Here is a 23,435-nt window from a genome sequence, read left to right as displayed (position 1 = left end):
GGAAGAAGTTTTTTTTGTTATTTTTTACTTTTGTCGCTAGCCTTTGTTCATTGTGAGTCTTAGCTTTCCTCACTTCATCTTTACAGGCTCGGGCTATTTGCTGATATTCTGCCTTAGTTATTTGCCCCTCTTGTCTCTTCTTAAAACCTCCAATGTTGGAGCACCCACAACTTCTGGAGGCAAGTCATTCCACTGATTTAATTGTTCTCACTGTTTGGAAAGTTCTTTTTAGTTCTAGGTTGCTTCTTTCCCTGATTAGTTTCCATCCATTGCTTCTAGTCCTGCCCTCAGTTGTTTTGGAGAATAGCTTGAACTCCCTCTTCTTTGTGGCAGCCCTTTAAATATTGGAACACTGCGATCATGTCACCCCTAGTCCTCCTTTTCATTAAACTAAAGTTCTGGTCAAATTAAGAAAATAACTTTAATACAACTGAAATGTAATCTTTTCCCCAAATCCCTGAATTGAGAGAAGGAATTTTATTAATAACTATGTGTGCACTGATTTAACAACTGATTGGTTATTCAAAGTTTTCAACAACTAAAAAGCCTTGTATAATCAATTAGAGAGCATGTTGTTGTTTCTTCATTATTTTTAAAATAAGCACTTCCAAAAATTGAATCACCGAAACATTATCATCTGGAAAATACAACTCTTTCTTCTTTAGAGTATTTTAAAATGGCATTCCCCCTCACCCATAGGAAGGGCAGCCTCTTTTGAGATGGCATCTTTTGAAATGTATCTAGATTGAAACAATATATATTTTAACCAGGTTGCAGTACAGTTATAGCTGGAATTTCACCCTTTTAAAAAGTCTGATCTTTTTAGACAATTTGTACACATCAGCTGCAAAAAAAGTTACATTGAGTTCCCTGAATAAATAGATGCAGGAAAGCAGCTTTTAGATTGTCTTACCTAAAGATATACTACTGTCAGACTGTAAGAAATATGCTTGACGTTTGCAGAAGCTGTATGGATTTTTGCCAGGTCTACTGCATAAGAATGTCAGGCTCAAGGTACTAAAGTTTAGATTTTTTACATAGATGCATCATTCAGTCAATTACTGGACTATGAAATTTGCTAATGTTCTAACGAATAGAACTACTTTATACCAGTGGTGAAATCTAAAAAAATTTATTACCAGTTCTGTGGCGTGACGTGGTGGGCGTGGCATAGCTTGGTGGGCGTGGCATAGCTTGGTGGGCATGGCAAGGGAAGGATATTGCAAAATCTACATTCCCACCCCACTCCAGGGGAAGGATACTGCAAAATCCCCATTCCCTCCCCATTCCTGGGGAAAGGATATTGCAAAATCTACATTCCCACCCCATTCTTGGGCCAGCCAGAGGTGGTAATTGCTGGTTCTCCGAACTGCTCAAAATTTCCGCTACCAGTTCTTCAAAGCCTGTCAGAACCTGCTGGATTTCACCTCTGCTTTATACCATGTTAGAGAATTAATTCATTTAATCTAGTATAAGTACTCCTCAATTTAGAACAATTCATTTGGTGACCATTCAAGTTACAATGGCATTGAAAAAAAGTGACTTATAACCATTTTTCACACTTACATCCATTGCAGTATTCCCATGGTTACATGATCAAAATTCAGATAGTTGACAACTGACTCCTATTTATGACAGTTGCAGTATCCTGGGGTCATGTGACCACCTTTTGCAACCTTCTGAGAAGCAAATTCAATGGGGAAGCCAAATTCACTTAACACACATGTTACTAATTTAATAACTATAGGGATTTACTTAACAACTCTGGCAAGGAAGGGTGTAAAATGGGGTGAAATTCACTTAACAGTTATTTCACTCAGCAACAGAAATTTTGGGTTTGATTGTGGTCACAAGACGAGGACTACCTGTATTGTTTGTTGCATATGACAACAGCTTTTCAAGAACTGGCTAAAGGATACTTGAAATTTGAATGTATCAGAAATGCCAAAAATTATCCAACTTAAAATGATCAGCATACAAAGCATGCCTTCCTTGGAGCCCTCCTTTATTTGTACTGAAATAGTTAGTGAATAGTTAGTACTGAAATAGTTAGTGAATGCCAAGACTCTTGGTAGAAAATACTTCCATGAACAAAACAGGACAGGTTGCTGGGTAGACTGAATGCCACCACATGTTTACTGGAATGCCACCACATGTTTACTGGAATGCCACCACATGTTTACTGGACCCGTGCCCCTCCTGGCTGGTGCTGGCCACTCAGGAGGTGACACGAGGCTGGCTCCAGGGATTCACTCTGAAATGTACTCCTTTATAGACCTATAACCCTTCCAAAGCAAGAAGTTTAAAATTAGCACAGACAAGAGGATTGCTAAGAGAGTTAAACCCAGAGGACCACCACCTGTCAAAGTAAACTTTCCTAAACTTGATGCTGTCCTTATACGTTAAGACTGAAATTGTTCATCACTTTTTTGCAAGTCCCATGGCTCTACTCTGACAGCATTGATTTGTTGAGCTGAATTTAAGTTTAAGCTGAACTTTAGTTCTTATGTCATTTAGCCTGTCCCTGTTGTTGTTGCTTCCCATGTTTGCATTGTACCAACAGAGGGATTATTTTTAAAATAAGCACTTCCAAAATTGAATCACCGAAACATTATCATCTGGAAAATACAACTCTTTCTTCTTTAGAGTATTTTAAAATGGCATTCCCCTCACTCATAGGAAGGGCAGCCTCTTTTGAGATGGCATCTTTTGAATGTATCTAGATTGAAACAATATATATTTTAACCAGGTTGCAGTACAGTTATAGCTGAATTTCACCCTTTTAAAAGTCTGATCTTTTTAGACAATTTGTACACATCAGCTGCAAAAAAGTTACATTGAGTTCCTGAATAAATAGATGCAGGAAAGCAGCTTTTAGATTGTCTTACCTAAAGATATACTACTGTCAGACTGTAAGAAATATGCTTGACGTTTGCAGAAGCTGTATGGATTTTGCCAGGTCTACTGCATAAGAATGTCAGGCTCAAGGTACTAAAGTTTAGATTTTTACATGAACAAAACAGGACAGGTTGCTGGGTAGACTGAATGCCACCACATGTTTACTGGAATGCCACCACATGTTTACTGGAATGCCACCACATGTTTACTGGACCCGTGCCCCTCCTGGCTGGTGCTGGCCACTCAGGAGGTGACACGAGGCTGGCTCCAGGGATTCACTCTGAAATGTACTCCTTTATAGACCTATAACCCTTCCAAAGCAAGAAGTTTAAAATTAGCACAGACAAGAGGATTGCTAAGAGAGTTAAACCCAGAGGACCACCACCTGTCAAAGTAAACTTTCCTAAACTTGATGCTGTCCTTATACGTTAAGACTGAAATTGTTCATCACTTTTTTGCAAGTCCCATGGCTCTACTCTGACAGCATTGATTTGTTGAGCTGAATTTAAGTTTAAGCTGAACTTTAGTTCTTATGTCATTTAGCCTGTCCCTGTTGTTGTTGCTTCCCATGTTTGCATTGTACCAACAGAGGGATTATTTTTTAATAAAAAAATTGCCGAAAAAGGGATGCCAGATAAATGAAGCCTAACATTTTTGGAGGACTCCATATTTGAGAATTCTGGGGGTGTGCAATGCTACAGTAGAAGATTCAATTTTCAACAAGTCAATAATATCAATCAATTTTAATTCACTCAATAATCAGTAAATTACATAAACCATAATTTTTAAAAAACGATCAGACTTGCATCAGCTATTGCCTCATTTTCACTGTAACCACACATAATATAGTTACTATAGGGGTGAAATCTAGGAGAAGGTCTTTCATAACTAACTATTTACAATTGCAATGATGAACTATTTCTCTCTCCAGATCCACAGTCAACCAGGTTTTAGAATACCTATCTTGCAGAAGAAGGAAGGATATTATTTAGATTTTTAAAAATATTTTTTTAGGATAGATAGATGAGAGACAGACAGGCAGAAAAATAGAATTTCCAATTAAACATTATTTTCAGAATTACCTTTGGTTGAATCATCTTCAATAGGTTGCTTGAATAAAGTGATATCTTTAAAAGTGCAAAGAAATAACACCACTTTGTCATGCTCATTTCTTATCGGTGCAATTTGCATGTAAAACCAAACAGGTGTTCCTGTAATTGAAAAATAAATAAATAAAGCACACATCACATCAAAGGGAGTATGAAAGCAGGCTCATCATCCTAATGATTTCTTATTATGTTTACAATGAGCTGTTATTATAGCGAAAGGCATTTGAGTGCCACTGAATAGAATGGGAGAATTAGTCACTGAAAGAAATAGGACTTAACCATTCTTAACTGGGCAAACCATTGTTGTAATGTGTTTGATCTAAGAAATTGGCCTTAATTTGGAAATCTGCAAAAAGATGGGACTGCAAACACGGGCAGTAGCTGCACCCTTCTTCTCTTCCTTTTCTGTTTCATTCTTGAATCTTTGCTTCTACACAGGGGGATCTGGAAGGTTGGAACACTTAAAATGGTGATCACAACCACAAAATCAACCACACCATCCCCCTTTACTCAAAAGGAGTAATGCTTTGATTCAGTGGTGAAATCTAGAGAAGGTCTTTCATAACTAACTATTTACAATTGCAATGATGAACTATTTCTCTCCAGATCCACAGTCAACCAGGTTTTAAAATACCTATCTTGCAGAAGAAGAAAGGATATTATTTAGATTTTTTAAAATATTTTTTTAGGATAGATAGATGAGAGACAGACAGGCAGAAAAATAGAATTTCCAATTAAACATTATTTTCAGAATTACCTTTGGTTGAATCATCTTCAATAGGTTGCTTGAATAAAGTGTAATTTATATAATCCACTTGTTCATCCTTCCAAGCTATGTTCTGCTGGGAAGTTTCTAAGTATAATAGTATGACAATTTTTTTTTCAGGAGACAGAATATGAATTATGCAATTTCCAAAGTGTAACAACTGCCCAAAGAGAGTTTCTTTTGTTAGATATTAGCATTCCATGTACCAGTTCAACTACTTTTTAAGTCTGTCACATACAGGAGTGATCCAAACTTGGTGCCCTCTATAATCATAAGACTTGGTTGTGCTGGTCAGGAATTCAGAGTTTTGTGGTCTCAAAACATCTGGAGGTCATTAGGTTGTCGTAAGCTGTGCCAGGCAATTGTTTTGTCTTAGTATTTTCAATCTACTTTTAACACAGTGGTCCTTTGGAACCTCATGATCTCAGCTGCGCAATCTGTGATTCTTAAAATATAGACTCCAGGGATTCACTCTGAAATGTACTCCTTTATAGACCTATAACCCTTCCAAAGCAAGAAGTTTAAAATTAGCACAGACAAGAGGATTGCTGAGAGAGTTAAACCCAGAGGACCACCACCTGTCAAAGTAAACTTTCCTAAACTTGATGCTGTCCTTATACGTTAAGACTGAAATTGTTCATCACTTTTTTGCAAGTCCCATGGCTCTACTCTGACAGCATTGATTTGTTGAGCTGAATTTAAGTTTAAGCTGAATTCTAGTTCTTATGTCATTTAGCCTGTCCCTGTTGTTGTTGCTTCCCATGTTTGTATTGTACCAACAGAGGGATTATTTTTTAATTAAAAAATTGCCGAAAAAGGGATGTCAGATAAATGAAGTCTAACATTTTTGGAGGACTCCATATTTGAGAATTCTGGGGGTGTGCAATGCTATAGTAGAAGATTCAATTTTCAACAAGTCAATAATATCAATCAATTTTAATTCACTCAATAATCAGTAAATTACATAAACCATAATTTTAAAAAAACGATCAGACTTGCATCAGCTATTGCCTCATTTTCACTGTAACAACACATAATATAGTTACTATAGGGGTGAAATCTAGAAGAAGGTCTTTCATAACTAACTATTTACAATTGCAATGATGAACTATTTCTCTCTCCAGATCCACAGTCAACCAGGTTTTAAAATACCTATCTTGCAGAAGAAGAAAGGATATTATTTAGATTTTTTAAAATATTTTTTTAGGATAGATAGATGAGAGACAGACAGGCAGAAAAATAGAATTTCCAATTAAACATTATTTTCAGAATTACCTTTGGTTGAATCATCTTCAATAGGTTGCTTGAATAAAGTGATATCTTTAAAAGTGCAAAGAAATAACACCACTTTGTCATGCTCATTTCTTATCGGTGCAATTTGCATGTAAAACCAAACAGGTGTTCCTGTAATTGAAAAATAAATAAATAAAGCACACATCACATCAAAGGGAGTATGAAAGCAGGCTCATCATCCTAATGATTTCTTATTATGTTTACAATGAGCTGTTATTATAGCGAAAGGCATTTGAGTGCCACTGAATAGAATGGGAGAATTAGTCACTGAAAGAAATAGGACTTAACCATTCTTAACTGGGCAAACCATTGTTGTAATGTGTTTGATCTAAGAAATTGGCCTTAATTTGGAAATCTGCAAAAAGATGGGACTGCAAACACGGGCAGTAGCTGCACCCTTCTTCTCTTCCTTTTCTGTTTCATTCTTGAATCTTTGCTTCTACACAGGGGGATCTGGAAGGTTGAAACACTTAAAATGGTGATCACAACCACAAAATCAACCACACCATCCCCCTTTACTCAAAAGGAGTAATGCTTTGATTCAGTGGTGAAATCCAATTTTTTTTTACTACCAGTTCTGTGGGCGTGGCTTGGTGGGCGTGGCAGGGAAGGACACTGCAAAATCTCCATTCCCACCCCACTCCAGGGAAAGGATATTGCAAAATCTCCATTCCCACCCCACTCTGTGGCCAGCCAGAGGTGGTATATGCCGGTTCTCCAAACTACTCAAAATTTCCAATACCGGTTCTCCAGAACCTGTCAGAACCTGCTGGATTTCACCCCTGCTTTGATTGCATGTTGATAGCTGCCTTCATAGTTTTTTTGACATCTCCTCCTGTCCTTCATTCCCAGTAGATCCTCCTGCTTCCATATCTTACAATCTGCTATCAATATTGTATTGGATACTGGTGGACTGGGGAAGGGGGGAGGTTTACATTGGGAAGAATAGCTTAACACTTTACATGGGAAAATGACTTCTCTGCAATCAGTTTCTCTCAGTAAAAATTCATTTTGATAACTAATTGTTTCAAGAGTCATGCTTTCCTGAGGGGATAGCTGAGGCAGGTCCGTACATCCTGTGTGATTCTGTTTACAGCCCATTATCCTTCTTTTAGCCAGACAGATCAAGTTCCAAGTCTCTTTACAAAAGTTCCTTTGAACATCCCATTGGGTTGGAAGAAATAAAAAAGGAGGCAACTGTAATTCAGCATCTAGAACATATTGAAATTCAAGATACGGTAATGGCCAAAATTATGGAAACCTTTTGGGAAAAGTGTATTTTCTAAAACTAGCTAATAAGCATCACTTTTTTTTAGTAGTACCATAAAATTATATATCAATGGAAAGATAATTTAATCAGGAATGTAATGCAATAACTTTTATGAAGGATTTGCTATTAAAATAGCAGTTATTGTATAAAGAAGAAAAGTGAAACATGTAGAAAAAATGAGATATACAAATATTTTCACGTGAGCTAATACTTAGTTGGGTAACCTTCAGCATGAATTACAGTCTTACAATGTCTTGCCATGGAGTGAACCAAGTCTTTTAGTTCTGCAGCAGTTATAATGTGAAACCAAGACTGAATGATTGCTTCTATTAACTGGGTTTTATTGCTGGGTCACTTCTGACTAACAAGTTTCTTTAGTCGACTCCATAGATTTTCAATTGGGTTAAGGTTTGGACTATTCCCAGGCCATTCCAGCAGTGGAATATGATTATCTTGAAACTCCAAAAAAAAAAGTGGTGTTATTAGCCATAAACCCCAAAAATACAGTTTTCCCAAAAGGTTTCCACAATTTTGGCCACTACGATATAAGTTATATCATACACATTTGTGTGTGAGAGCTGTTGCATATGTGACAGGAAGGAAGGAAGGAAGGAAGGAAGGAAGGAAGGAAGGAAGGAAGGAAGGAAGGAAGGAAGGAAGGAAGGAAGGTTGTTTTACTCTCTGATCTCAGCACTGCAGCCAAAAGAACCCAGTTTGTAGTGGCTAAAGTGTTAGACTAAAAACCATGAAATTGTAAGTTCTAGTCTTTCTTTATAAAGATAACAGATTTAAATTTCATAAGCAACCTTGACAACCTGCAAAATGCCTTGCTGAGCTGCATAGCTGTGTAATTATCTCAAAATTGCAAAACTTTGAGAAGATCGGTTGAGGAATTGCTTTGGAGTTATGATGAAGCACTCCACCAGAGACTCTTGTCAACGAAAAACAACAGCATTAGCCAATGAAATTGCATCAGTATAAATCATATTAATCAAGAAGACAGCAACTAACATAATGCTATCCACTTCAAGCAGAGTGAAAATTCTGGGTAGTGCATTATCAAAATACAGGAAAGAAGGCTTCTACAATTTCTGCAGATAAGACCTGATATGCCAATTCTTGCTTAGGCTATGGAAGGCTAACAGTCGTACTATGTAAGCAGGTTCAAAAATCTGGAAGGCACCCTGAGCAAGAATCTTACTCAAGAGCCAAGTGATTGTACCAAGCAGTCACATCACTTAATTTCACATGAATGTTATTGTTCACAAGATAATGAAAAACAGTAGCTGTGTCATGTTCAAAATGTTTGTATCAAGGACGCTCAAGATGATGCAGTGTCTGTAGTTAAGGAGCAGGAATGTGAGGTGAAAGCTAATTTTAGGACTATCCATAATCAAAAAAACACATATTCTACTATATATATATTCATAGGCACTTTCTTGCAAGTTGTTGAATCTCCAGTTTTTAAAAAAATCATCCTGCTTCAGCTGAAGTGTAGATGTGCAATATAGTCCTTTCCAAAGAATACTTCTAATCATTATTATAGAAAAAGAACTGCAAGTATTTTATTAACTGATTCTTACCATTAGAAATCAGTATCTGAAGAAGACATACCATTTCTACTAGTCTGGCAACAGACGTAGATTTTCCAAACTATTCTCTGGAGAACTGGGAGTGTTTAAAAGGAAGCCATTGTCATTTCATTTGGAAAAGCCATATTGATTTTGTGGGACTGTTTCAGAGAAAGAATTATCTGAATGTTGCAGACTCTGATTCAAAAAAGCTGGATATATTTTTAGTGGCCCCGTGATTTTTTTTATTTTTATTTTTATTTTATTTTATTTTTGCCTAACAACAGGAGTCAGTTCTGCTGAGAGATGCTGGTGAGGTGGTGGCTAAAAACTCATCTTGATTATCTCTATTTACAACTTGAGATTTTTGAAACATAAAAGAACAAATTGTAGATACTGTTCTAAAAGCTGCTAGCTCTATTCATTTATTTTAAATGACAGATTTTTATTTCTGGGGAACTAGTTGTAGATTGCTTTCCTTTTACCGCCATTGAAGTTTGAGGACTAGTGTCATACACAATTCAATGTGTTGACAAGCCAGAAAAGCACTGTCCTCTTGCTCAGCTGAGGAGCCTTCTTCCCTTTGTAAATTGGCCATAACATGCTCACCAAAAGTATCATTTCCAATGCACCAGGGGTTGATGTAACAACTACGACCACTCCAAATGTCCAGTTCTTGACAAATCCAATCACTGTTTTTCCTTTCAGCAGTTACCAGAGAAAATTGCACTGGACTTTCTACGTCTGCCAGAGTTTATAAGTTCAGAGATTATATGTATTTAAAATATTTCTAGTAATTTTAATTCATATATTTACTTCAGCTTCTTTTCTGTAGTTTAATGAAGAATGTAACTTCAGAAAATATCTGAATAAATCTGAGCATCTGAATTTTTACAGCAATGAGGGCTTACAAAGATAAAGGATCTCAGTGTGACGCTGGGTTTCTCAAGGATTTTTGCAGATGTTTGAAACTACATTTAACCAGAATAAACACAGAGGAAAGAAGAACCACAGAGTTCAATGGTAATGCACCTATTTGCATGCACAAGAACCAAGTTGGTGTTTCCCATTGCCTTTTTCCAGAATTTTTCATTTTAAGTAGCCTGAGACCATGCCCTGCTTCTTTTACCATGATTTATGGTTAGAGTGTTCTTCCTTAAATTTATTACTATAGTATCCATTAGTAGCAAAAATATAGGGTCTGGGCAGAAATATAAGTAAGAAAACCTCTTGATCAGCGCATGCCAGACTAATATCCCAAGTCCAATTTTCCTGCCAAAATCAGTCAGCATTCAATGATCATTAATCAACCTTTACAATGCTTTTTGCCTTTCCTTCTTTTTCTTTCTTTTTCTTTCTTTCTTTCTTTCTTTCTTTCTTTATTTATTTATTTATTTATTTATTTCACCTTCCTTCCTTCCTTTCTTTCTTTTCCCAAATACTTTTTAAAACATTTCTGCAAAATTTTGTTTATTATGACGGTACTTCCCTCTTGTGTGCATTCTCTGTTAAGATCAACAATAAGTATGTTACCAGCATATATGACTATTTCAAAGGCAACCAAAGTCCACAGGATTTCATATACGTACTGTTCTTCTTATACAAAAGGACTTCAAAGCAATTTGATTCGTAGTTGTCAAATGTCTGTCTAACTTTTTCAATCGTTTTCTTATCTGTGAGTTCCCCATACATAAAACTGGAGAAATAAAAGAGAGAAGAAAAATAATTTGCTTCATGGTCAAAAATAGGCAATTTTGACATCCTTACAGACATGTTTATGTTTTAGATTGCAACATAATTGCAGCCATGTATCCTTAACTGTGATTTATACTTTGTGTGGTTCATCATTTATAGTTGCAAAATTGTTACAAAAGTCCCTAAAAGCAAATGTAGGTGGCAGAGACCTTTGATGCAGGAAAGATTTATATCACTTAATGTACCAGATGGTTTGGGCATAGGAAGGTGGGGGGGAGAAAGGAGGAGGGAAGGGAAGCAGAAAAGAAAGAAAGAGAGGGGGGGGAAGGGAAGGGAAGGGAAGGAAGGGAAGGGAAGGAAAGGGAAGGGAAGGGAAGGGAAGGGAAGGGAAGAGAAGAGGAGGGAGGGAGGGAGGAAATATTTTCTCAACAGTCCCCACTTTTCATTGTAAATACAGGATTCAGAATGCTAAAAGTGACATCCTACCAACTGTACATTGATTTTTTTACGGCTGCATTTTTTACTGTTAAGAACTGAAGCAGAATATAAAATATTTACAAGAAATATTTTAAATACAGTTGGAACTACCTCAAATACTGCATGTTTAAAGTCATCAGACAGTTTAAAAAACTGTATGACGCAGAGCATTAACAGCAGACAAGAAAGCAGAGTGGTACAAATTTAACCCAAAGTCCGGATGATGGATATGTCTTACACTGGCACCCAAAGCTTACAAAACTCTGTGCCAAACATAACACAACAGCAAGAAAATTCCAAAACCACCACACACACATACAAAAAAAGCCTCATCCTACAAATGGCACAATTTGGAAAGCAGATACCAAAAAAAAAATCATTAGGTCATTCCAACTAATTCATTCTGATGTTTAATTTTCTTTGGTCAATATCACAAAACAGCCTAGAACTGCATAATGGTAGCGCACAAGTATAGGCAAGTAAGTAATTAAAAGATTGCAAAAACAATCACACTTAGTCTTATATACCACTTCACAGTGGTTTACATCACTCTCTGGATGGTTTACAGAGTCAGCATATTCCCAGTAATCTGGGTCCTCATTCTACCAACCTCGGAAGGATGGAAGGCTGAGTCAACCTTGAGCCCATCAGGACAAACTCCTGGCTATGGCCAGAATTAGTCTGCAATACTGCATTCTAACCACTGCACCACTTTTCTCAACTATGTATTCAGGAGCCAAAAAAAAAAAAAAATGAAGAAGAAGAAGAAGGAAGTTCCTTTCACCAAATAACTTGCTAACTGAATTTCCACTCATTTAGATGAATCTGCTTGAGAATAATTGTGGCTAACTAAAATGTCACGGAATAACTCCAGCTTGTTTCTTTTCTTTTCTTTTTTATATTTGTCTCATTTTTTCTCTCTTTAATTTTTTTCCCTTTGTTTTTAATCTGTGGAAATCATAACTGTGTCCTCTGTGACCTTCCTGGATATTTCTCTGCAGATTATTCTGGAACAATAATGTACCAGCAGAAAGTGCTGGTAGACACTAAAACCAGTTCTTCATTTATGATCTCCAGAAAGATATTCCACCCCAGTAATATCTGAGTGTGGACCCCAGCAGCTATAGAATAGAATAGAATAGAATAGAATAGAATAGAATAGAATAGAATAGAATAGAATAGAATAGAATAGAATAACAGAGTTGGAAAGGACTTTGGAGGTCTTCTAGTCCAACCCCCAGCTTAGGCAGGAAACTACACCATTTCAGACAAATGGTTATCCAATCTCTTCTTAAAAACTTCCTGTGTTGGAGCATTCACAACTTCTGGAGGCAAGTTGTTCCACTGTTCTAACTGTCAGGAAATTTCTCCTTAGTTCTAAGCTGCTTCTCTCTTTGAGAAAGCTTTCCTTTACTGTGAAGATTATGAATTTCTGCAAGGATCTTCCCTGAACCAATCAAGGCCACCCATTGAGACTCACCTGCAAGTGCTACTTTTCTGCATGACGTCGGCTCGATGGTATCCAGAGAGTTTACAGAAACCGTCATTACTATAAACTACAGGCCAGTCCACAATCTGAGCATTGCCCAATAAAAAACTTGATTCTAAAGTGAAAGAAAACAAAATGAAATTAATTCCTCATATAAAGAAATCTTCCAGTTATTGAAGATAACATTCTACAACAACGTTTCTTAACCCCAGAAACTTTAAGATGTATGAATTTCAACTCCCAGAATTTTTAAAGTTGCAGAGGTAGAGAAATACTGCTCTGGATCCTTGTTTTTGACTACCATTATATAGTAATGGAAAATAGGGTTATAAGAAGTGAAATAGCAACTTAGACTTATATACCGCTTCATAGTGCTTTACAGCCCTCTCAAAATGGTTTACAGAGTCAGCATATTTCCCCCAATAATCTGGGTCCATGTTTTACTGATCTCAGAAGGATGGAAGGCTGAGTCAACCTTGAGTCAGTCAGGATTGTACTGCTGGCAGTCAGCAGAATTAGCCTGCAATACTGGATTCTAACCACTGCGCCACCACATTTCCCATGATAAAATGTCACAACATAGAATGCTTCTGTTCAGAGTTCAAGCTAGCTGCTGTGTACTCCATTCCCTTCTCTTCTCACCTCATTTTTCCATTCCCATATCCATCAGCCCATCAACATTTTGTGTCTCTGAAAATGCTTTTTTAGGGTTTAATTCCCTTTTGGGTTGGTTGGTTTAGTTTGGGAAGGAACAATTTTTTGCTTATCCCTTCTTTTTATGTATGGAAAAGGCCATTTGGACCACACATATATTAGAATTTAACAGATAAGTTTGTTATCAATCCATTCGGTTGGGTAATATTAGCAATAACAGCAATAACACCTAGACTTATATATTGTTTCACAATGCTTTTACAGCCCTCTCTAAGCAGTTTACAGAGTCAGCCTATTGCCCCCAACAATCTGGATCCTCATTTACTGAATCTTCAGAAGGATGGAAGGCTGAGTCAACCTTGAGCCTGGTGAGATTCGATCTGCCAAATTGCAGGTAGACGGCAATCAGCAGAAGTAGCCTGCTGTAAAGTCTTGCCTCTCCAATCTTCCCAAGAAAGCAGGACTCTTGAAACTGCAGTGGTTCCAAAAGGAGCTTTTATTGGAAATGTTTGTGATAACAAGAGATCTAGGCAAGAACTGAAGCTTCTAATTTAAAACTAGGTATTTAAGGCAATGCTAACCAAACCCCTCCCACACTACATCATTGCAGGGAAACAGAAACTGCATATAGAGATTAGCACAGTAATGCAGAAAAAGGAAACAGAAACAGGAAACAGAAACTTCATACACAGACCACCCCATTCCTCCCCCCCCCCCAACTTCCTCCCACCAAAATGCCAGTGTCCCTGTAGAAATATCTGGGACCTGACAGCTGCAGTACTGCATTCTAACCACTGCACCACTCCACCGCTTCATAGCTCACAAGCATCTTCTTAATATAAGAGGTGCACCACTGCACCACCTCTATTAAGAAGATGTTTGTGAGCGATGAAGTAACTGTTCCCAACAGCTGCCTATTAGAGGATAAGATTAATATAACATGTCCAGTGGCAAAACAATTGTGGGCTAAAATTAAAAAGTGTTCAGAAGAGATAATACAGAAATCAATAAAGGGAGAGCCAGTACAATTCTTATTAGGGATCTCAACAGAAAACTACACAAATGACACACACTACTTAATACTACACATATTAACAGCGGCATGTATAGCATATGCGTAAAATTGGAAAAAAAGAGAACCCACCAACAGAAGAAGATTTAATTAAGAAAATACTAGAATGCGCTGAGATGGATAAACTCACAAAAGAAATCAAAGAAAAAGAAGATACAGAATATTATAAGGTCTGGTGTAGATGGTATGAATGGTTAGAAAATAGGAAAGATAAGAAAACTGAATAATAGGGTAGAATGTAGATGAAATAAAGGAAGATAGATCATAAAAGTAGAATAAGATAGAATTAAAATATGTATATATAGTAAGAAAGGACCGCTCTGAATAGTTGATAAGGAATAGTGATATGTATATAAATGTTGTATGTCTGTCTTATGTTTTAATGTGTTCGAATAAAAAACTTTTTAAAAAAAGATTAATATATCAGTTTTGAAGAATGAAATAAAATGGGACAGCAACAGCAAAAAATAAAACATTCCTGACTGATCATTTGATTATGGGCCATCATGTTGACCACATAGATAGATTTTCTCCATGGTGATCTATCCCTAACCTGATCCTTCAAATCTTCCAATGCTGTACCCAGCATTGTTGTAATTCAGTTCATTCATCCTACTACCTTACTTCTGTTTTCTTCTACTTGTACGACCACAATTGAGCCCAAAATTTCTGTCGCTAAGTGAGACATTGGCTAAGTAAGTTTTGTAATAACGGCAGCAAGAATTGTATTTGCACAAAATTGGAAAGCAGAAAAAATTCCTACAAAGGGAGAGGTAATTAAGAAAATATTAGAATTTGCAGAAATGAGTAGATTCACATTAGAATTAAAGGGAAGGAAGAATCAGAGTGTTACAACGTATGGGGTAATTTTATCAATGGATAGAAATTGAATATAGACAATAGGCAATGTAAAAGTAAGAAATATGGGGAAAATATGTTGCAATACATTAAATTTAAATGTAAGAGGAAAGATAAATATGTGTGAAGAAAATGATGATAAATTTGTAGCCAGATCTTACACTGATTGATTAATGATGAATTGTTGGTTTAAAATAAAAATAAAAAACTTTTTTTAAAAAAAAAGTAAGTTTTGCCCCCATTTACAACCTTTCTTACCACAGTGGCTAAATGAATCACTGCAATTGTTAAGTTAGTGACACGGTTGTTAAGTGAATCTGGCTTCCCTGATGATTTTGCTGTCAGAAGGTCAGAAAAGATGACCCTGGGACACTGCAATCATCATAAATATGAGTCAATTGCCAAGCATCCGAATTTTGATCTCATGACTATGGGGATGCTGCCACAGTTGTTAAGTGTGAAAAACAGTCATGAGCAGTGGTAGTTTGCCCCCGGTTCGGACCAGTTTTCAAGAACCGGTAGTAAAACCCGTAGTAAAACTTACGGGACCGCCTGCTGCCACCGAATGCCTCCCACCGACCCGTGCGCTCTCACAGGGAGGGACTCCTCAGGGTGCCGTTGGCCAGGCAGTGCCGACTGGCGACGCCCAGGGGAAGGGCCTTTTCTGTGGGGGCTCCCACCCTCTGGAACGAGCTTCCCCCAGGACTTCGTCAACTTCCTGACCTTCGGACCTTCCGCCGTGAGCTTAAGACACATCTATTCATTTGCGCAGGACTGGACTAGGGTTTTAAATTTTTAATGACTAAATTTTAGCTTTGGTTTTAAATTGGGTTTTACTATTTATATCTGATTTTAAATATCTGGCCTTTATAATAAGTTTTTTAGTTGAATGTTTTATTTTGTATATTTCTGTGTTTTTATATGGCTGTACACCGCCCTGAGTCCTTAGGGAGATAGGGCGGTATAAAAATACGAATAAATAAATAAATAAAATAAATAAATAAATAAATAAATAAAACCGGTGGGAGGCTCCACCCACTGACCTGGACATCATCAGGAAGCTTCTGCACATGCGCGGCCCCATTGCAAATTGGTAGTAAAGGTAAGTAGAACCCACCCCTGGTCATAAGTCACTTTTTTCAGTGCTGTGGTAACTTTGAATAGTCACTAAATGGACTGTTGTAATTCAAGGACTACCTGTATACTATTGAGAACTGGACCTCTCATATAAATGGCTCTTAATTCCTTCACCAAATATAGTTGGAACTGGGCCTTCTGTGCTTTGTTCTCTTTCATTGAAGAACTTTGCTTTGACTGGAAGAATTCCCAGAGCAATGTCCCTTTGCTGATCTTTAGGAAGCAGGACCTGGATGTTTCTTCCCTAAATTTTCTTCTTATGTTTGAAGCATAGCCAGCTGTTCCTCTTTTTTGCTTCATTTTGCATTTCCTGTCTATTTATAAACTGTTGCTTTTTACTGGGATTTAATTAGTCATTTTTAAAATGTTGGTCTTTTGTAAGCTGCCCTCAGAGACTCTTGGGGAAAAAGGAAAAAAGCAGCTAGTGTGTGAAATTAGAATAAATGAATAAAAAAAATTAACTACGTAAGATGATCAGTAGAGGGAAGTTCAGAGGGAGAGGCCTGCTTCTAGAAAGTAGCACTGGTTTGAACTAATTAAACTAGCCTGGTTTTTCTTTTAACGTTTAATTCTTTCTCTCAATCTAGAGCAGAACAAAACATCTATGCATGCAGATGTAGCAATGAAAGTATCTAGACCCAGTGCTTTAGATGTCATACTGTCTGCTTTCCATTCAGGACTATTTGTTTGTGTCCTTTTATTAGAGAGACCAATACATACAACAATTCTTTATTGTGTCAGGAAAAGATGGAATAGAATAGAATAGAATAGAATAGAATAGAATAGAATAGAATAATAGAATAGAATAGAATAGAATAGAATAGAATAGAATAGAATAGAATAGAATAGAATAGAATAGAATAGAATAGAATAGAATAGAATAATTTATTGGCCAAGTGTGATTGGACACACAAGGAATATGTCTTGGTGCATACGCTCTCAGTGTACATAAAAGAAAAGATACATAAGAATGTATAATATGTATTATGCATAATATATTTTAATATAATAATTATTATATTATAATTATATTATTATTATTATTATTATTATATTATATTATATTATAATTATATGTATTATACATAATATAATAGAATTAGTATAGTAATATTATTATATTATATTTAATATAATATTATAATATAATATAATATAATATAATATAATATAATATAATATAATATAATATAATATAATATAATATAATATAATATAATATAATATGGTGCATATGCTCTCAATGTACATAAAAGAAAAGACAAGGTTATGCATAAGAAGTTTCTTCAACTCTGACAAGATAGTGTGGACAGTCAGAGCTGAAGAAGTTTCTTGGATGAGAAGCTAAACATCTTTAAAGAAGAATGAGAAAGTCCAGTTGCCACCTGCAAAAGCATCTTTGGGACAACTATGACCTGGATGACTGAGAATCTCTACAGGCTTTTCAAAATGGTCCTTACACATAATTTTTGCACTAAAATTCAATTTTGCACTGAAATTATACCACTAGTTGCTTTTCTCAGATGCTTCTTAAACCTTTGGGTATGGGGTATAGTGGGATATTTGCCTATAGCAGTTCTAACTACCTTAATATCTTCCCGGTATGTTAGCAATCTTGATCCCAACACATCAGGCTGGGGAAGGCTAAATTGTCCTCTACTAATGTACAAATTAGAGAAAAAATAATATCTTAAATAAGATAGAGAAAACATGCTGAATGTGATTTATGGAATAATAATAAAAACAACAACAACAACAGAGTTGGAAGGGACCTTTGGAGGTCTTCTAGTCCAACCCCCTGCCCAGGCAGGAAACCCTACACCATTTCAGACAAATCGTTATCCAACATCTTCTTAAAAATTTCCAGTGTTGGAGCATTCACAATTTCTGCAGGCAAGTTGTTCCACTGATTAATTGTTCTGTCAGGAAATTTCTCCTTAGTTTTAAGTTGCTTTTCTCCTTGATTAGTTTTCATCCATTGCTTCTTGTCCTACCCTCAGGTGCTTTGGAGAATAGCTTGATTCCCTCTTCTTTGTGGCAACCCCTGAGATATTGGAACACTGCTATCATGTCTCCCCTAGTCCTTTTTTTCATTAAACTAGACATACCGAGTTCTTGCAACCGTTCTTCATATGTTTTAGCCTCCAGTCCCCTAATCATCTTTGTTGTTCTTCTCTGCACTCTTCTGAGAATTTCAACATCTTTTTTACATCGTGGCAACCAAAACTAAATGCAGTATTCTAAGTGTGGCCTTACCAAGGCATTATAAAGTGGTATTAACACTTCAAGTGATCTTAATTCTATCCCTTTGTTTATGCAGCCCAGAATTGTGTTGGCTTTTTTGGCAGCTGACTGCTGGCTCATATTTAAATGGTTGTCCACTAGGAGTCCAAGATCCCTCTCATAGTTATTACTATTGAGCAAGGTAACACATATACGGTAGGGCATTTTGGTTTTTTTTGCCTAAATGTAGGCAAAAACCTTACTTTTTTCACTGTTGAATTTCATTGTTGAATTCTTACCAAACCCTTAGTAATAACTCTGCTTTGAAGGTTCTGTGACCAAAAGGGAGGGTGAGCTGATAGTGGCAGAACTGGCAACCATCCAAGCCACTGCCCAGCTCCCACTCACCTAGGAATACCCTGGAAAAATATTTTGAGAATTTTATTTTCTGTAGTTTTCAGCTGTATCTGGTCCATTTTCAAACTCTACCTTCTTTTACCAGCTTCTCCCTCCATAGAAATTTTGGTTCCATTCCATTCTGTTTCCTGAGGATATACAGTAGTTAGGGAAACTCTTTATGTTTTTTCCTCCCTACATTTTCTTCGGTTGGAAATAATAAAAATGGTTTGAAAGATCTAGTTTAGCATTCCATAAACTGCCTTCCAGATTTTAGTCTACAGTATCCAGAATTCCAGAGCCAGTGTGGATAGCTCTGGAATTCTGGGCCGTGATAGCTCAGGCTGTTAAAGCCTGTTATTAGAACACAGTAGCCTGCAATTACTGTGGGTTCAAGCCCGGCCCAAGGTTGACTCAGCCTTCCATCCTTTATAAGGTAGGTAAAATGAGGACTCAGATTGTTGGGGGGGGCAATAAGTTGACTTTGTAAAAATATACAAATAGAATGAGACTATTGCCTTATACACTGTAAGCCGCCCTGAGTCTTCGGAGAAGGGCGGGATATAAATGTAAACAAAACCAAAAAAAAAGTGTAGCACTGCCGAGATTTCTGAAGGATAAGTCCACACACCTACAAGTGTGGAAGTTACATTAGATTAATCTAGTTCTTCCATTTTCAAAATAACTAGCTTGGGAAAAGCACTACCAATAGGAATTATCAAGCTAGTTCATTCTTTTAAAAGATGAAGAAACAGAAGGAGGTGAATGAATAGAAGTGCTTTGAAATATTAACCATCAAAAGCCATTTCCTTAAAGTATAGTGGTTTATACAACGTGAATTCTTTTTCTACTGAATTTGTTCTGCCTTCAGCTATAGGGAAGAAGCTGCAGACTAGCATTTCTGTTGCCTTGCCTCCTCCCGAAAATGCTAGAAATGGTGTTTTGTCAAGAACTAATGACATGGTAAAGGTATTATTCATTGAGAAAAAAGATAGATCACAGCCTGCTTCTCTTCAATTAGGGTTGAAATGAGACACAGAAGCCCCATGGATGTCAGGCTGAAGCTCCATCACCACAATTAGTCGTTCCACTATTTTCTAAAATGTTCACCAGTGTCCAAAACCTTTAGGAATTCCTCTGACCTTTCAGAATATTACCTCCCAATGCACACTATTTTCATGACTAAAACTGGCCTACAAATTACAGGAGCAATTTCAATAGAGGAAGCCAGAATATCTGATATTCAGAAGCATTAGATTTGTCATGCTGAATAGTCTTTTATGACCAACTAACCTTCCACGAGTTGGCTTAGAAAAACATCATGATGGTTGCTGATGGATTCACGTGCACAGAACCATGAAGAAGTGTTAGCTATGCCCTCCTCCTCCTCTGCATAGTGTCTCCCAACCCAGTGGTGAAATCTAAATCAGTTTACTACCAGTTTGCTGGCTCCGCATGTGTGCTGTGTGCGCATGCGCAGTGCGCACCATGCACCAAATGCAAGTTGTGCGCACAGTGCACACTAAAAGGATGCATGGGGTAAGTAGAACAGTGCGGGGGGGGGATGATCAGCTGTGGCACGCGATCTTTTTTTTTTTACTTTTAAAAGCATTTTTTTAAAAGTAAAAAAAGGCTCTGACGATCACACAGCTCATCTGTAATCGTCAAAGCCTTTTTTTAGCTTTTTAAAAGCATTTTTTACAACTTATTTGGCCGAGTAGGTTGTAAAAAATGCTTTTAGAAGTAAAAAAAAGGCTCTGACGATCAGACAGCTCAGCTGTGATTGTCAGAGCCTTTTTTTAACCTTTTAAAAGCATTTTTTTAAAAGAAGCAGCAAGCGGGGAAACGGGTGTCCAGGCGATTGGGTGGGCATGGCTGCGGGGGGCAGGATTATTGCTAAATGTAGGCAAAAACCTTACTTTTTTCACTGTTGAATTTCATTGTTGAATTCTTACCAAACCCTTAGTAATAACTCTGCTTTGAAGGTTCTGTGACCAAAAGGGAGGGTGAGCTGATAGTGGCAGAACTGGCAACCATCCAAGCCACTGCCCAGCTCCCACTCACCTAGGAATACCCTGGAAAAATATTTTGAGAATTTTATTTTCTGTAGTTTCCAGCTGTATCTGGTCCATTTTCAAACTCTACCTTCTTTTACCAGCTTCTCCCTCCATAGAAATTTTGGTTCCATTCCATTCTGTTTCCTGAGGATATACAGTAGTTAGGGAAACTCTTTATGTTTTTTCCCCCCTACATTTTCTTCGGTTGGAAATAATAAAAAGGGTTTGAAAGATCTAGTTTAGCATCCCATAAACTGCCTTCCAGATTTTAGTCTACAGTATCCAGAATTCCAGAGCCAGTGTGGATAGCTCTGGAATTCTGGGCCGTGATAGCTCAGGCTGTTAAAGCCTGTTATTAGAACACAGTAGCCTGCAATTACTGCGGGTTCAAGCCCGGCTGACTCAGCCTTCCATCCTTTATAAGGTAGGTAAAATGAGGACCCAGATTGTTGGGGGGGGCAATAAGTTGACTTTGTAAAAATATACAAATAGAATGAGACTATTGCCTTATACACTGTAAGCCGCCCTGAGTCTTCGGAGAAGGGCGGGATATAAATGTAAACAACAACAACAAAAAAGTGTAGCACTGCCGAGATTTCTGAAGGATAAGTCCACACACCTACAAGTGTGGAAGTTGCATTAGATTAATCTAGTTCTTCCATTTTCAAAATAACTAGCTTGGGAAAAGCACTACCAATAGGAATTATCAAGCTAGTTCATTCTTTTAAAAGATGAAGAAACAGAAGGAGGTGAATGAATAGAAGTGCTTTGAAATATTAACCATCAAAAGCCATTTCCTTAAAGTATAGTGGTTTATACAACGTGAATTCTTTTTCTACTGAATTTGTTCTGCCTTCAGCTATAGGGAAGAAGCTGCAGACTAGCATTTCTGTTGCCTTGCCTCCTCCCAAAAATGCTAGAAATGGTGTTTTGTCAAGAACTAATGACATGGTAAAGGTATTATTCATTGAGAAAAAAGATAGATCACAGCCTGCTTCTCTTCAATTAGGGTTGAAATGAGACACAGAAGCCCCATGGATGTCAGGCTGAAGCTCCATCACCACAATTAGTCGTTCCACTATTTTCTAAAATGTTCACCAGTGTCCAAAACCTTTAGGAATTCCTCTGACCTTTCAGAATATTACCTCCCAATGCACACTATTTTCATGACTAAAACTGGCCTACAAATTACAGGAGCAATTTCAATAGAGGAAGCCAGAATATCTGATATTCAGAAGCATTAGATTTGTCATGCTGAATAGTCTTTTATGACCAACTAACCTTCCATGAGTTGGCTTAGAAAAACATCATGATGGTTGCTGATGGATTCACGTGCACAGAACCATGGAGAAGTGTTAGCTATGCCCTCCTCCTCCTCTGCATAGTGTCTCCCAACCCAGTGGTGAAATCTAAATCAGTTTACTACCAGTTTGCTGGCTCCGCATGTGTGCTGTGTGCGCATGCGCAGTGCGTACCATGCACCAAATGCAAGTTGTGCGCACAGTGCACACTAAAAGGATGCATGGGGTAAGTAGAACAGTGCGGGGGGGGGATGATCAGCTGTGGCACGCGATCTTTTTTTTTACTTTTAAAAGCATTTTTTTAAAAGTAAAAAAAGGCTCTGACGATCACACAGCTCATCTGTGATCGTCAGAGCCTTTTTTTAGCTTTTTAAAAGCATTTTTTTACAACTTATTTGGCCGAGTAGGTTGTAAAAAATGCTTTTAGAAGTAAAAAAAAGGCTCTGACGATCAGACAGCTCAGCTGTGATTGTCAGAGCCTTTTTTTAACCTTTTAAAAGCATTTTTTTAAAAGAAGCAGCAAGCGGGGAAACGGGTGTCCAGGCGATTGGGTGGGCATGGCTGCGGGGGGCAGGATTATTGCTACCAGTTCGCCAAACCACCTGCCACCATCGCTACTGGATCGGCTGATCCGGTCCGAACTGGGAGCATTTCACCCCTGTCCCAACCCATTAATTTGGATATAGCGGCAAACAGTGAGAAATTTGCTGCATTTGTATGGATTCTTCCATGTTTTAGAACAGGAGCTCTCAGCTTTCAAAGTCTTGGGTGAAGCTCCTAGAATCTGTCCAATGTTGCTACCAACTTGAAAATATTACTGTGATGATCAGGGGAAGCTGTTTCATATGGAAAGACACAACAACTACATTCAGTTCATTTAATGGAATGTTGCCGATATTAAACCACGTTCCCCCACCTGCACCAACTTCCCAACATTTCACATGAACATGTTCATGAAATCACCAGGAATCAAGTTCAGTTCAAAGGTGACTTGACTGTTCCATGCCCTACAGCTCATAGTGTGACAAAAATTGCGAACCCATCATTCAAAACTAGCTTGTGTCAAACTTCAAGCTGTGCAGGCAGGAGTCTGAAAGCATCATAGACTCTGTTGACCTTCATCTTCCAGGGCATGATGGAAACACGACCGAAGGTTGGGAAGTAACAAT

General features: G+C 37.4%; 1 protein-coding gene across 1 annotated transcript in view; it reads right to left on the bottom strand.

The window, feature by feature from the left end:
• KCNH5 (potassium voltage-gated channel subfamily H member 5) overlaps positions 1–23,435 on the bottom strand; it is a 249,924-nt gene that overhangs the window by 202,229 nt on the left and 24,260 nt on the right. The window contains exons 2-4 of the mRNA XM_058162920.1: positions 12,560–12,683; positions 10,497–10,603; positions 6,049–6,177 (exon numbers count right to left, since the gene is read on the bottom strand). Coding sequence (XP_058018903.1) covers positions 6,049–6,177; positions 10,497–10,603; positions 12,560–12,683 — 360 coding nt within the window. The remainder of the gene's footprint in view (positions 1–6,048; positions 6,178–10,496; positions 10,604–12,559; positions 12,684–23,435) is intronic.

The sequence above is a fragment of the Ahaetulla prasina genome, chromosome 1, assembly GCF_028640845.1.
Source record: "Ahaetulla prasina isolate Xishuangbanna chromosome 1, ASM2864084v1, whole genome shotgun sequence".
Taxonomy (NCBI): Eukaryota; Metazoa; Chordata; class Lepidosauria; order Squamata; family Colubridae; genus Ahaetulla; species Ahaetulla prasina.
Note: the sequence above shows the minus strand (reverse complement) of the source record. Positions and strands in the feature narration are given on the sequence as shown.